This window comes from Cordyceps fumosorosea (genome assembly GCF_001636725.1).
Source record: "Cordyceps fumosorosea ARSEF 2679 chromosome Unknown scaffold_54, whole genome shotgun sequence".
Taxonomy (NCBI): Eukaryota; Fungi; Ascomycota; class Sordariomycetes; order Hypocreales; family Cordycipitaceae; genus Cordyceps; species Cordyceps fumosorosea.
Window position 1 is genome coordinate 15,037 of NW_017387354.1, and position 14,795 is coordinate 29,831.

General features: G+C 49.9%; 3 protein-coding genes across 3 annotated transcripts; 2 read left to right on the top strand and 1 right to left on the bottom strand.

Moving 5' to 3' along the window:
• Positions 1-8,395: 8,395 nt before the first annotated feature.
• Positions 8,396-10,208, top strand: ISF_09544 (hypothetical protein; the record flags this gene model as incomplete). The annotated part of the gene is made up of 4 exons (XM_018853145.1): positions 8,396-8,866; positions 8,930-9,162; positions 9,214-9,735; positions 9,917-10,208. The coding sequence occupies 4 exons, from the start codon at positions 8,396-8,398 to the stop codon at positions 10,206-10,208; spliced, it is 1,518 nt and encodes a 505-aa protein (XP_018699655.1).
• Positions 10,209-10,484: 276 nt separating this feature from the next.
• On the top strand, positions 10,485-10,793 carry ISF_09545 (hypothetical protein; the record flags this gene model as incomplete). Its single annotated transcript, XM_018853146.1, has 1 exon — positions 10,485-10,793. The coding sequence occupies one exon, from the start codon at positions 10,485-10,487 to the stop codon at positions 10,791-10,793; it is 309 nt and encodes a 102-aa protein (XP_018699656.1).
• Positions 10,794-11,613: 820 nt separating this feature from the next.
• On the bottom strand, positions 11,614-13,117 carry ISF_09546 (hypothetical protein; the record flags this gene model as incomplete). Its single annotated transcript, XM_018853147.1, has 2 exons — positions 11,614-11,772; positions 11,894-13,117. 2 exons carry the CDS (start codon positions 13,115-13,117, stop codon positions 11,614-11,616), a joined length of 1,383 nt encoding a protein of 460 aa, XP_018699657.1.
• Between the last annotated feature and the right edge of the window lie 1,678 nt (positions 13,118-14,795).

Sequence of the window (14,795 nt, forward strand, 5' to 3'; positions counted from 1 at the left end):
TCGCATGCTACAGCAGGATCTCGCTCTCACAGCTCGAGGTGCGGAGGTGGTGTCCGCAAGATAAGCTCTATGCTAAGCGATGTCTCTACCTACACTCGATTCAGCCGGCTGACAGCTTGACGCCAGGGCACAGTGCTGACTTCGCGACAATCGAAAACGAGCAACTTGGTTGGTCTTACCTTAGTGAGCTGGATCAAGTTTTGCACTATAATGTATATCGGGAATTCTGCACATTATTATAATACTTCTGGTTACCTGACCACCATGGAAGTAGATAAAGAGTAATGGTGAGAGCGCGAGTGACCATGAATCGTTGCCCAATTGTCCAGTTGATTGAGAATGTGAGCGCGAGCAACTTTGATGCTATGAGACCCGAGCGAGAATCCTTGCGTTTCGGCAGAGTACTTCAGGTTGCAGACAAATGCAGTGCGGCATTTTTGTCATTGGCTGAATGGGAAAACGAGTGCAAGGAGACAGAAGATAGACGGGAAGACTGGCAGGCCGAGGTCGTGATGAGGAACTTTCCGCAAGCATGTTGTGGGTAGCCTTCTCGTCTACCCAGGATTGATGTTTATCCTCTGGGTACTGTACTGTATATAGGACTGACGAGATATTCCCGAAATATTCTCACGGGAGCTGTACTGTCAGTTGGGATGTCGAGAACCGAATGAAGCATCTGCAGCCTATTCGCAATACCAGAAAGCTTTGCCAGTGATATAACGCCAAGAGGAGTTAAGAGAGTGACTATCGAGCCCGCTCTTTTTTGAACGCAGTGATTGCATTGCAACGCGTGGTACCTTTCAGTCCCTGGACCATCTGACTCAGACCAGGCGATTATGTCTGGTTAAGGTCTCGATAGGCTTCGTGATGGAGAATCATCTTCAATAAAGCGGCAAGTGATCGCTGCAAAGATGAATAGTGAAGTTGAACTCTTAATAAGGGTTTGGAGCATAGCCTGACTCGGCCAACTCGTGGCGATATTGTGCCGCCGTCGAATTTCGCAGATTGAAATTCCAGAAAAATCGCGATATTTCGCTCAATCACGGGCTCAGGTTCTTGTGAGGGAGAAGCTCTATCAAATTGCCGAGGCTGTCTTTGAAGCCCAGACGAATCGGAGGTTCGTATTTGCTGGTGACGAAGAGTTTTGGGCCCTGCCTGGCGAGGATCACTTTGCATAGTAATTTAATGATATATGTGATGTACTGATCTGTCTCGCACTCGTCAAAGGCGTAAATGATGACCGTCATAGGTTTAGAGAGGGTTTGACACGCCTGGCCTTTACTCAAGTGAAAACTTGGGGTACGCTGACTAGGCAGTACACTTTCTAAATAAAACAAACACTCACCTACTCTTATTAATATTATATCTACCTAGCCTGTAATCAGAGTTGAATTTTTTCTTATAGTCTAAGCATTCACTTTAAACAATTTGGTCGGTTCATAGTTAGAGTTTTGTTGCTACCCAATCTACAAAAAAGTCCCAATTGCCCAACCACTTCCCACGCTCCCGTGCACAGCGCATACGGACGGATGAAAGCATCATCGCGCCTGATGCTGTACGTGGCAGTTTCTCAATTTCCCAATTTGCCCATGACTATATAGGAGGCAATTTCTGACCTTCATCTTTGTCAGCACAGGTTATGCTTCTTTGTTACTCGTTGAGGTCGACCGTATTAGCGCCGAGCTCTTTCAGCCGCAAGTCGGATAAGTGGCTTTTTTCCACTCTCCTCAGTCACTGCCGTCAGTCACTGCCGTCATTTATGGCTGGCAAGCGCTTGCCGCGTGAATGCCACGGTTCCTTTTGTTCGTCAAGTTCTACCAAGGTGATGGCTACACCCTTGACTGTGAATGAATAACGGTGTTTACTCGCGAGGAAGTGATTGTCATCATGGTAGGAATATTCGACTACCGCATCCTGTGGCAGACACTTTGCATCTCTCAGGTACAGAATTGGTATTGTGAGCCTCCCGCCGTTGTCCTGTACATAATCGCCAATGTCCTCGACAATTATGGGCGACTCACGCAACGGTGGATGCCACTGCAGTCGAATGCATGGGAGTAGCTCCGTGTAGATACCCGCTTTGTTGAACTTGTTGTAGTTTATCTGCAAAGCTACATTAGATGTCCAAGATAGGATGACGCAGTTTGGCTGGCCTGGTTCTTTACCATCTGCAAAGTAAAGAGAACGGACCCCGAGGCCAGCAAGAAAGACGTCCTTTTCACGCTGCTTCGTCTCCACGAGTTGCTCGTCTGGCGTCGCCGGCTTTCTGATCTCTCTACCCTGGTCCGTGAGCGTACGCAGGGTTTCTCTATCCACTTCGCTTTGAATCACAGCAGCCCAGGTAGCTGCATGCCCAGGATGAAGAGTGCTGAAGTGCATAGAGAAGGGATCCTGCGCTGCAATTGCGTGAGCTGCGTCAGGCAGTTCAGGAATTTGGGCTTTGTTTGGTGTAGATTGCGAGCCGGGCTGAGTCTTCGTAGTGCTTTTCTCGGCGCGCTGTGCACCGTCGACAACGTCATGATTACTAAACACCGTCTCAGAATACGCAGACCTGACGGTTCGAAAATCTTGCGCGGTTGTGTCATCAGACGGTTCGGTTTTGCCAAGTAATTTTTCTAGGTCGCAAATGCATTGCTTGTCTGTGACGTGAAATAAGCGAATGAATTTGCGTTGGTCGATAGTACCCATGAACAAAATCTGGCCGTCCCGGGAACTCTCCCCGCTGTCAAATTCCTGGCTGGTGAAGCAGTGAAACGAAACTTCGGAGTCATTATTCTCGTAGCTCACGGCACTCTCAGCCTGCGGTTTATGGTATGTTCCGGCCAACCGATGAGTTCCAACGAGATAAAGTGGGTTGGGGCAATAGATGCCAATGTTCAGTTCAATGTTACAACTCGTTAAATGCAAAGCATGTCGGCCTTCCTTGCTCCACTTCCAGGGTTTCAAGCATCTCAATAGCAATCGCAAATGTGGGTAACCGTCGCTATATCGGTTTGGGTCCAGGATTGTAGCATTGGGCCCTCCGTGTAACAGGTCCAACGCAATGTATGCTGTCTCTGTACAGCGGCCCGACAAGCGGTCTTCCAGGCCGTCGGTCAGGCTGACAAGATCGATTCCGTAGAAAACTAACTCAAATCCAAGGCGATGTATTTCGTCGGCCCATTCATAGCTTGCAAAGATGCTGGATTTGATTGCATCAATGTTTCTCAATACTTTGCATTTACTATCGCTTGTCATGGCTTGTGCTGGGGAATCAACTTTGACACTAGTTGGCCATCGCCACGGTTTATAAGCTTCTGGGTAGGGCTGGTGTTTTGACCGAAAGCGGTGCGAAAGCCAATATCAGCTTCAGGACTGAAACATAGGATTAGCTATTGCAGGGTAACGATCCCATTTCATGCTACTTTTATTCAGCTACGTCATCATCAAGAAATAGCTAGAACCCTGCTTAGGAAAAGATCTTGCCATCTCTCGCCGGCTAAGAAGCATGAAACTAGACTTAGCCTAGCTCCAGCGACCTGGAGGGCTAGCTGCTGCGACTCGCCATTTCTAGCCTGCGAAGCGGATTCTCCCGGACGTGGCATTGCTGCCAGATGATGCCACAAGTGCGGAACTATCCGACCTTAGAAATCTAACATAGACTTAGTCAACTTCTAATGCGCTTTTGACTACAGTATATATGACACAACGCGCATATGTATAATACCTACTCCGATATGAAGCTACGTTACAGAGAAAGGCGTTTCAAGTGTCACTCTTTTGCTAGTTAACTTTTAACGAAATGGTGGATCTCGATCTGGCCGCTAGAGTTATCTGGTACCCTGTACCATTTTTTTCCCTCAGGCAAGAATGAGACTACATGGGCAGAAACTGATTGAATGCCGTATTTCTAGGCAGAAAAAAGCTCAGGATAGGAAGGGGATTTCTACTCCATCGCCGAAAGGTAATTTTGTCGTAATAGAGCAACAACTGGTGCACATATGGCAAACTAACGGCTGAGTTTAATCGCACATTTACCCCACGAAAAAGTTTCGGGTACCTGGTGGATATCAGGCGGCGCTACGTCACAGGCTAAAATGGCTGCCACTATTATTCTTGTTAACTAAAAGTGTGACACTTGTTTCGCCCTTCTCTGTACTTGTAGCGCACGCCTATCAGGACAAACTTATGGGCCCGATCAATCGAGTGCAAAAGGCGGGTGCTCAGGCTATCGTTGGGACTTTCCTTAGGGTCGCAACAGCCGTTGGAGAAGCTGAAGCCAATCTGGTTCCTGCAAGGGAACGATTCTGGAAACGGGTAACCAAAATGTGGCTCGACATCCACACACTACCAGAGACCAATCCACTTCGCAGAGTTACGTCGCGAATGAAAAAGCTCTACCAGTCCTTCCGGTCACCCTGGTATCAAGTCACGCAGAGTCTGAGAGATGTTCCAGCGGAAGAATTGGAATCCATCTTGCCATTTGCGGTAGAGCCATGGAGAAAAAGAATAATGATTACACCGGAGAACACGACCCAAGAAAACCTGGATCGTAACTGGGACTTTCAGGTGGCTGTTGGATGCTCCGCCCGCAATGGGGTTGTTGGTGTAGGTGGGGTTCTTCAGTGTACAGGTGTTACAGAAGGAGAAGGTGGGCGTGAGTCATTCTCGTTCACCCTTGGAGTGAGATCAGAGCAGAGTCCGTACTCTGCGACACTGGCCGCAATAGCATACGTGCTGAGGCACATCCCGAATGGACACAAGCGCCTGGCAGTCCTTACGACAAACAAGGCCGCAGTGCAATCGATCGCGAAACCACAACAACAGTCAGGACAAGAATTTATTCGTTGCATATACGACTCGACAGAGGAACTTCGGCGCAGAGATGTCTCCACGTCAATCATCTGGTTGCCATCGGGAAGCGAAGTTGGCCTCCTTAGTACAGCGAAGAAGAAGGCGAAGCAAGCCACACGAGATGGTGCTATACCTGAAAGACAATTTCCAAGGATGCTTTCCACGACGTTCAACATTGAGAAAAGGAAACTTCAAGCAAAGAGATGCCTTCCGGAGGCAGTAGGCAAACACTCAAAGAGTATTGATACTGCCCTCCCCGGCGACCACACGCGAAAGCTGTACGAGACACTTCCATGGAATGAGCGAACGGTGCTGGCTCAGCTCAGGACCAACATGATTAGGCTGAATGTGTACCTCCACCAGATACGAGCTGTACCGTCAAGTCAATGTGGATGCGGGCTTGAGCGCGAAACCATTCGACACTTTCTGTTCCGCTGCCCACAGTGGGAAATACATCGGAAGGAGATGACTGAATGCACCGAAACTCAGAGAGGCAACATTTCATTCTTTCTCGGAGGTAAAACTTCCTCGGATGGACCGAAGTGGAAACCGAATATGAAGGCAGTCCAGGCGACGGTACGATTTGCTTTGGCCACAGGACGATTGAACAACGACTAGGAAGACCATCACACCGTTGCTCCGCTTACAACACAACACACAACACTCGTGTCGCTGATGACTAGCGACGCTTCGGCCGCTGTAGATAGGACGCTGAACACTTGGAGAATAGCCTCCAAGCCAGCTGGTCAATACAAGCACCGCACGAGAATTTGTGCTACCCAAGGAGATACATGGGAAAGAGCAGAAATGGGATAACGAACGTTTATGGGCTTGCAGGAGGCAGAGGCGCTAATTTTGGACGTGTATAAGTAACTAAGCTAGTGAGCCCTATTGGTTGCATGACCACCGGGCGTAATAAACAAACTGAACTGAACTGAACTGTACTTGTAGCCCCGAGCTGGGAAACCCATCGGAAGGAAATGACAGAATGTACCGAGACGCAAAGAGGCAACATTTCCTTCTACCTCGGCGGAAAGTCTCTATCCGACGGAGCAAAATGGAAACCAAACATGAAAGCAGTCCAGGCGACGGTGCGATTTGTGATGGCCACAGGCCGGTTGAACAACGACTAGGATCAACACTACTCTGGCTACTTTCCGTGGGTACAACACATACAACACTCGTGTCGCTGATAACAGGCGCCGCTTCAGCCGCTGTAGATAGGACGCCTGAACACTTGGGGAATAGCCGCCTTCAAGCCAGCCAGTTAAACAAGCACCGCACGAGAATTTGTGCTACCAGGGAAAAACGCGGATAAGAGCAGAAATGGGAGGATGAACGTTTATGGGCTTTCAGGAGGCAGAAGCGCTACTTTTGGACTTGTACAAGTAACATAGCTAGTGAGCCCTATTGACTGCATAGTCACCGGGCGTAATAAACAAAGTGAAGTGTACTTGTAGCATCGTTCAGTTTGCTCATTACCTGGCAACAGACCGCTCTCTGGATTCCGGACCGTGGAGACGAGGCTCACCTGCTAGGCAGTGAAAGAACAAGTCTACATCATAACGAAGAAATCAGAAATGGAAGAGCGACGAAAGTAGAAGATCCGGAAGCAGGAATCAACCAGAAGTCATGCATGGTCTGAGTAGCAGAGTATGAGAGTAGAAGTGGAAAGTATCAGGCAGGGTTCCAGAAACGGAAGGGATCCAGAAGAGAGGGAGTAGCTAGAAAGAACGCATCAGCAAACCGATTGCGCCCAAAAGCACCAACTAGACGAAAGCCGCTAACGACGGTTGAGGCTGGTGGAAAATCGTTGCGCTAAAAAAAGACAATGGGTCGAGGGGAAGACGGACGGTTAGAACTTGACGAGGTAAATCTAACGAAGCTCTGCTGCTATCCAAGGTTGAGGCTGCCCGAAAACTGCTGTCCTCAAAAGAGACAATAGGTCGAGAGAAGGTGGACGGACAAAACTTGACGGGCAGAATTGACGAGCAGAATTGACGGACAGAACTTGACGAACAAGGCACAACACTAACGACATTCCTCTGCTACATCGAAAAAGAAACGAAAGTGGACGATGTCATCAAGCGGATGAGCGAAAGGCGCCAGTGACGCCAACTACGAAGGCACCCCTCGATATGGCTGAGAACATGATCGTAAAATCAGAAGTTGACAGATGTTGTCAGGATGATCGCTAAGAAAGCTTGACACCACCAACATACCGGAAAACCGATGGACAATAGGAGGATGCGGCTCTAGCAACAACACGCCCACTGGTCAAGATGTTGGCAGAAGCATAGTAGCAACATCTTTCCGAAGGTAATGTAGTACCGGTACGCACCGGTACAGTCACCTAGCGAAGAAAAGATCCGAATACCAAGGTCAGAAATGGGTCTACCCGGCATTACATACTGTCTAGCCAGCAAACGCCGACATGCAGGATAAGGGCCGCGGTCTAATGCCCGTAAAGAAGAATTCGTTCATAATGGAAAGAAGATGAAATCTTCAGAATAGTATGCACCATATATTTATAGAGAATCACAGCTGTGTTCCCGAGCGACCATAGGCAGCAATGCAATATGCATTGGTTTATACCTAAAAAGCATTATGTACATTTTTGTGAAGCACTGTGCGAAACCAAGCATTTCCTCCTCCCCCACTTGAGTAGATACTGATGCGCTAATGCCGAGCCGACTTCCGGTTCGTTAGACCTGACCGGTTGGCTTCTCCCAGGGTTGTTGACGAGTACTGTCACGATCCCATGTTGAAGCTGCCGCGGTATCACGTGACCACGTGATACCCTTGTTCCTTTCGCGCATCTGGAAGCCACGCTTTCTCTTTTTCTTGCTTCCTTGCGCTACGTCTTGTATCTAGAATCTAGTATAGACCTAGTCACTCGTCATTTCCTTCATCATTTAAGAATCATTCTTAAGCACCTCCTTGACGTGAGATCCTCACAAGTACCATGAGTATACCATGACCAAAAAAATGCTTGTCGAGTTTGTCGCTAGGTCAACACGCGAAGGCCAATCGGCACTTGCGAGCTTTTGGTTTGGAAGCTTACACTGGCAGGCTCGATCGGTCTTGGTCGACCATGTGCAGCGTGCCATTCGCGGTGCGCAGTCAGGAGTGACGCGTCGGCCGAAGTTGTTTTGCGATGCACTTGGCATGTCTACTACATGCTTCGGCGCAGCGGCCACAAATTGGCGCGTTTGTCTGTCGCCCTGAGTATCGCCCCGCGACACTCTAGTGTTCACCTGGCGTCTTGATGTTGTTGATGAATGAGGCTGTGTCGGCTGCAAAATTTTTGGTTATTTTTGAATTAAAAGTCTGCCATCATCAGACCTGCCTGTTCGTTTCCATTTTGTTTGATGGCTTTTGCGACGGCAGCAACTTTGTAGGCCGCAATCAGACAGCATTTGTCTTGCCACGTAGCCTCGGCTCCGAAGGTAATGTCACGAGACACATGATACTCATTGACTATTTATATGTCAAATCTGTGCCGATTTCCTCTCACCCGTACGATCACTGACCTAATTCAGTTTCTCACATCCAAGAAGAAATGCTTTATCGCTCCGACAACAGACGTGGCGTCGATCCAGTCAATGGGTTCGACAAGCTGAACCCAACTACACAATCGTACGTTGAAGAGGTCTTCTGTACTATTTTACAGATCAAGCCTGGAAACGAGCCTGGAGACTCATATATGCAACTGGCATGGGCTCTTCATTGCCTTGGTGTAGGCCTTTTCGAGTACAATCCTAAAGCGCGCACCACACCAGAGATGTTGATAGCCCAAAGGGTTCATGAGCAGACGAAAAAGGCAAAAGTTTTCATCTCTTACGACGACAGCGACTTCAATTTATCACACCTTACTGAAGTAGCGTCTCGTCGCGTTTGGGGTATGGATGATTTGAAGACCATCGCGGCGGAATGGATGAGCGGCAAGGACGAAGAGAAGTTATTGAAGCCGGGAAGACAACTCCTGGCAATCTGCAAAGCGGAATATGAGGACTTAAAAGAAAGAAAGGCGGTACGTGAGATGAACCCAGCCACGGTCGAAACAAACAGGACAAACCGTACGATTCGCCAACAGGACGCCAGTACGAGACAGCTTGGCAAAATGGAAGAACCAGACGAGAGAATGGCGCCTACTTACCGCACATTCTCGGAAAACTACAGAGTTCAGTGTTTCAAACCAAAAGCACGAAAATCTGCAAACGAAGAGTGCCAGCTGGCGGCGAAAACATGCCTGTCAAAAAGCACACATGTTAACAAGGTTGATGGCCGGGTTGGACGGTGCAGAACCAGCTCCAAGCACCCATCATGGTAAGTGATCGCGATTACATGATTTCTTATAACTTTTACTGATGGATCCAGTGAAATCTGCTCCGATAACAGTCCGGGAGTGGAGGGGCAACGTTGTCGGGGGTCGAAAGAACACTTCTACTGCTTGGAGTGTCTACAAAACCTGGCTCAGAGTACATTCGACAGCGGCGAAACCACGATTCGATGCCAGATAAGCTGGGAAGAATGTTCTGCTCCTTTTCTTGCTAGCCAGTTCCAGTTTCTGGAGTCGCAATTTGAGGACCCTCGTATGAGGTTACTTTTCGAACAAATTTCCCGCGACGAAAGTCGACGCGCTGTCGAGCTGGTGACCGAAGATGATGCCAGATGTCCTTTATGCGACTGGCCAGAGCAGTACCCTGATTTTGAAGAAGAACCTATATTCTTCTGTCGAAACCCCGACTGCGGCTCAGCGACTTGCAGACGCTGCTCACGTCAAGCGCAGCCTGGACATGAATGCAAGGAGACTACAGTCATGTCTCTTTCAGAATCCAAAGAAAAAGTCTTTGACTTGTTTTGCGAAGGTCTCTCGATGGCTGTCATACGCAAGTGCAAGTAAGTGGCTCGTTTCATCAATTCGTTGTTCATGGCTAACTTTAGTAAAGCGAATGTAATATCGAATTCATTCTCGGGGAAGCCTGCAACAAAATTGTTTGCGGCAAGTGCAAAAAGAAACAATGGTATGGAATCTTTCTCTTGAAAAGAAGGAATAGAAATTCCTGACATGATTTCGCAGCTATATTTGCCACCAAAGTCTTGGAGGTGCGACGGATGATAACGCATACGGCCATTTCACCACCAGCGGTGAAGAAGGAAAATGCCCTCTCTACAGAAACACAACCTTGTTGCATTTGGAAAACAGACATACATCACTGGAAAAGATTGCAGTCACGATCAGCACAGATTTTCCAGATCTGGCGCCCCTGGTGCAGGAATGTCTCGACAAGCACCGGAAGGAACTCCAAACAGAATTTGACAGCCTGTCAAAAATGAAAAACAAAGGCGTGAGTTTTCCAGCGATGTTTTGATTGCATTTTTTGTATTGCCTCGGTGTCTCATCCTGAGCATCTATGAAAAAACCAGATGAACAATTATTCAGCCTTAAGACCCACGAGCAAAAGAGCCTTGATATTTCATATTAGTAACTCGCATGTTATTTATTCATTTTAGTTTATTACGCTTTGGTGGAGAATTTTAAGAGGGCAACTATAAGCCTATGCTAGTATCCAATCTGAAGCTAAACTGTTACCCAGGAAGGACGGCCCGGCAGTTTTTTGCAGCCACAGTGACTCCAGTAGTCGACTATGCTCTTGACCTTCAAAGAAGGGTGGACTTGGAGTGAGGAACATCAGAACTATTTTCGTTATTTGGATAACGGAACCTGCGAGTTGCGCCGGAATAAAGCAGGCGAATCATCCTCCAAGTCGTCAGCACACAAAGATAAGCCATCCAAAGATGAGGAATCTTCCAAGGGCAAGGAGAAAGCTTCAGCCCATAAGGACAAGAAATCGAAGGATGAGAAGTCTTCTAAGGGCAAGGACAAGGCTTCTTCAACCCACAGAGAGAAGTCATCAAAGTCCTCTAAGGGCAAAGAGAAGGAAAAGGGGAACTAGCGCTGCCACCTCAGGTGTGGTGTCAGGCGGGGGGCGACGGCAAAAGACAGTTGTGTGGCCAGAGGCCCGCAAGAGGGGTTAGTTAGTACATGTTTTCAGCCTTGCGCAGGAGGCATCCCTCAGGGATCCGTGGGAGTCGGGCACACCAGAGGGTAGCTTTTTCCTCAATCAACACAGTCGCTCCTGACCAATAGCTGCTCCGCAGGAGGCAGAGACGTCATTTTGGACATATAAAGTAGCTTAGCTAGTGAGCCCTATTGGCTGCGTAGTCACCGGGCGTAATAAACTTTTGGTTTGTCTCAAGTGCGTCGTCTCATTATCCACCAGTGCGGCGAGACTCACTGTTGCCGAATCACTCATTGGCCGCATAATTCTGGCGCGACGAGGAAGCACCTGGCTTATTCCATTATGGATGCAAAGCGCCCAGGCGAACATAGCACAAAGGCCTTTCTCCACGCTTGATGGCAATGTGCCCAATAGCGGAACTTGTTGCGGCAGAATGATGGCAACTCGTGAATTGATTTTTACTCTAGCATCATCGTCCGAGGACACGACTGGCAGCTTAGTCCATCTAATCGTGGCGAGTCTGTTATCTGCAACTAAACAAGACTGGAAGCGTACGTGTGGACCGAACAAAACAGCATTAAATCTCGAGAAATATAGTGAGCCCAACTTTGGCGTTCCAAAGGCGAGCCCGAAGTACACGCATGCTAAGGGGTATTATTATAACAAGGGCGAGCGGGCTAACCTACTGGATGTTAAGCTATTGGTCAAGCTGCCCAACCTGCCCAACCTGCCCAACTTTACAGCAACCGGTAACTCACGCGCGGTTCTCCACGGCGCGTGTCAGCAGATCCGTGACCCACGGAGTGAACGTATCTTCGACCCAGCGACCCAGCGCCGCGATAGATGCCTGCAGCTGGTAAATGCCCAAAATGTTGTTCGTGTTGCCGATGCGGCAGTCATCATCAAGCACGCGCTAAGAGTAGATTAGTCAGTCTGCACAATCCGCACATGGCAAGCCGGGTGTAGCGAGAAGCGAAGCGTGATTGCACATTTACGGCTACGCTCGAGCGGAGCGAAGGGAAAGAAAAACTTACTATATGCGTGCCGTCGTCCACTACATAGAGCACCGACCACACGCCGCCGATAACCTGAACCACCGGCAGCGTCAACAGCCTCTCCTCGGTTCCGGCCTGCGACGCCACGGTGCGTATGCGCTTGTGCCAGGCCGCGACCCAGATACCCAGCTGCACATTGGCGCTGTCCTGTGTGCCTGACGTGGTTTTAGTTTCGATGAAGACGGGCGCAGGCTGCGCGCGCAGCGGCTCGTAGCGCGTCTGGTTGATCGACTGCTTCTCCCAAGGCTCGCCCTCGAGGAAGCGGTCAATCAGCGCCTGTAGGGCGTCCGAGGGGCGGAGTACCAGCGCGTAATCGACCATCTTATGGACCGATGTCGTCATGGCGGCGCCACGGCGTATTGACGTGGCAAGTCCGCTGCGCCCCGATACGCTGCTGCCAGCGGCGCTAGTTTCCGATGACGGTAGCGGAACCTGCTCGCCCGAGATCAGCAGCGGGCGGAAGGCGGGCATGATTTGCGCCGAGGTGATGGGCTCGACCTCGAGGTGAGGCATGTGCAGAGTGGCGTGCTCGAGGAGGGGCGTGTGGACGAGATTGTTCCAGCCGGCTTCGGACCGGTGCTTGTTGGCCGAGGCAATCGACTTGCCGACGATGCGGCGAAGCTGCTCGTGGTTGTGCAGCGCCGCGGCGTATTCGGCGGCGGCGGCGCTCGCCGGTTGTGTCTCGTCGGACCATGTGTGTCGCCGGATCCGCGGGTCGTTTTGAAAGTCGGGGTGCGACCGCAGGGCCGCCGGCAGCAGCGCCTCTCCAGCCTCGACAGCGGACAGCGCCTCGAGAAGTGGTCGGACGTCATCGGGCACAGCGGCCACAAGCGTCTGCTTCTTGATAAACTGGATGGGTACCGCGAGGCCGAGCAAGCTCTCTGTCTTCTGGAAGCGCTTGGTGGGTGAGGTGCTTCGGGAGCGTGGAGCCGCATCCGAGTGCGACGTCTCGCCTGAGGGCTGCGCAGAAAAGGCTGGCCTGCTGGCAAGCGCGCTCGGGAATGAAGACGCCGACCTCGTGGAGCTCCCCGCCGCAGCGCTCATCTGTGGTGGGCGCACAGGCGTCTTATCGAGGTCAAAGAAGGCGATTTCGTCGTCGGCATGGTGGCTCCTTCGTGCGCGTTTCGAGGGACTCGGCGTGTCGGGTTGTGCATTAGCCATGGTGACGTCGTTGATCCAAGCCTCGACGACGAAGCTGTCCATCTCAGATGGCGGGGTGGGGTCCTTCTTTGTTAGCAATTTCGTCCGTCGAGGTTGCCGTGCATGGCTGAGATGGATATTGAAAATGGGCATCCAAGTTCAAAGGCTCATGATTGCAGGTTGTTTTAATGCAGAGTGTTTGTCCTTGATGCATGCTCGTTCTCCTACGGTTGCTGGTGGCAACGTCAGTATTTATGTGGGTCAGGATACAGCTAACCCAGCTAACAAGCACAGTGCGAATCTGAGTCATAGACTAACGTTAGTTAACCAAATACGGCACAAATAACCTTTTTAGGTAAGAGCTAGAGATAGAATCTAGGAATATCAGTTTGCATATTGCCGAACGTGAATGCCTGTAAATGACACCGAGGGCCCTTCTAGGCAGAATGGTGGTGCCTTCTCGGCCAATCGCCGGGCCAAGGGGGGCCACATGATGACCCGTTCGTCGTCCGCCAAATCAACCTGATGAGAAGCTGAAATGCGAGGCCCCCAACATGCGCATGGCTGTGAGAGAACTGCCACTCTGGTCCCATACCCCGCCTTTGCGGCTTTAGCCTATCTACGAAATAAAGGTGCGTGTCTTGGCTTGTACCTCGAGCCGATTCGGTAACTTTGATATTGGGTACTTCATCATCGAAACGATTACGGTGGACCGTGGAGAGATGCTTTCGAGATCTTGGGACGACAATCGTGGCATCATTCGCCCCCGGGAAAATGGACTACGTGACCCAGCTGATACTGTTCTCGCCGTATGTCATTGGCCGCCATGTATCGGCCCATGTAGGAGTTGGGACGCTAGCCAATCAGCCGGGACATAGGTTGTTCGTTCGTGCTCCTGTACACAGATTGACAGGTAATTCAATATGGTGTACGTAACCAATATCAATGAAGGAGCTACCAAAGCAAAATACTATGGAACCAGAGAATAAGCAGACCAATCTTCTCCAATGCGGTGCTGCATCCAAAAGCCAAGAACTGACCACAAAAAGCTTGCAGTAAAGCACGCCAGGAAGACAAATAATTATTATTCTGTTTCTTACGCGCCCTCAAAACTGGGTTTGGCACGTATGCATTGCCGCCAGATCTGATCTATACCTCCACCATCAATACATGGCAGCTGCCGCAGCAGGTCCTCGATCCAGGCACCGAGCTTCGTGAGCAAGGCTCTACGACGCTGCTGAAGGTGCCAAATAACCCCCACCATGACTGCATATGTCGGTCAAGATTTGACGAATGAAGGCTTTTCCGCAACTCTAGCACTGTGTACTCTTTCAGCTGCTGCGAAAACGATGATGCTTGCTACGTCCAAGTGCCAGGTGCATTTTCGTGACGGAAGAAAACAATCATCTCGTAACAGACTCCCAAGGCCTCCATCGCACTTTGAACAGGGGCTCGCTCTCACAGTTCGATGCATCTTAGCTCGAACTAACACCCCCTTGATATCGATAGAGAATGTTTCTGGCAAATTGCTATTCGACGCGCAGAACCTGTGGGGGTACTGTACTCAATCGTAGGCCTGTGAAAGCTTAACGCAAAACTCGAAGTTCAAAACGATGCAATCAATATCGTATTTCATCTCCTATCAATACCCTCTCACCTTCTCTCACTGAAAGTGACATGATGTCGAAAAGTGGCCAATTTGCGCGGCTACAAGACAAGGAGATCATCATTCACAGTTCAT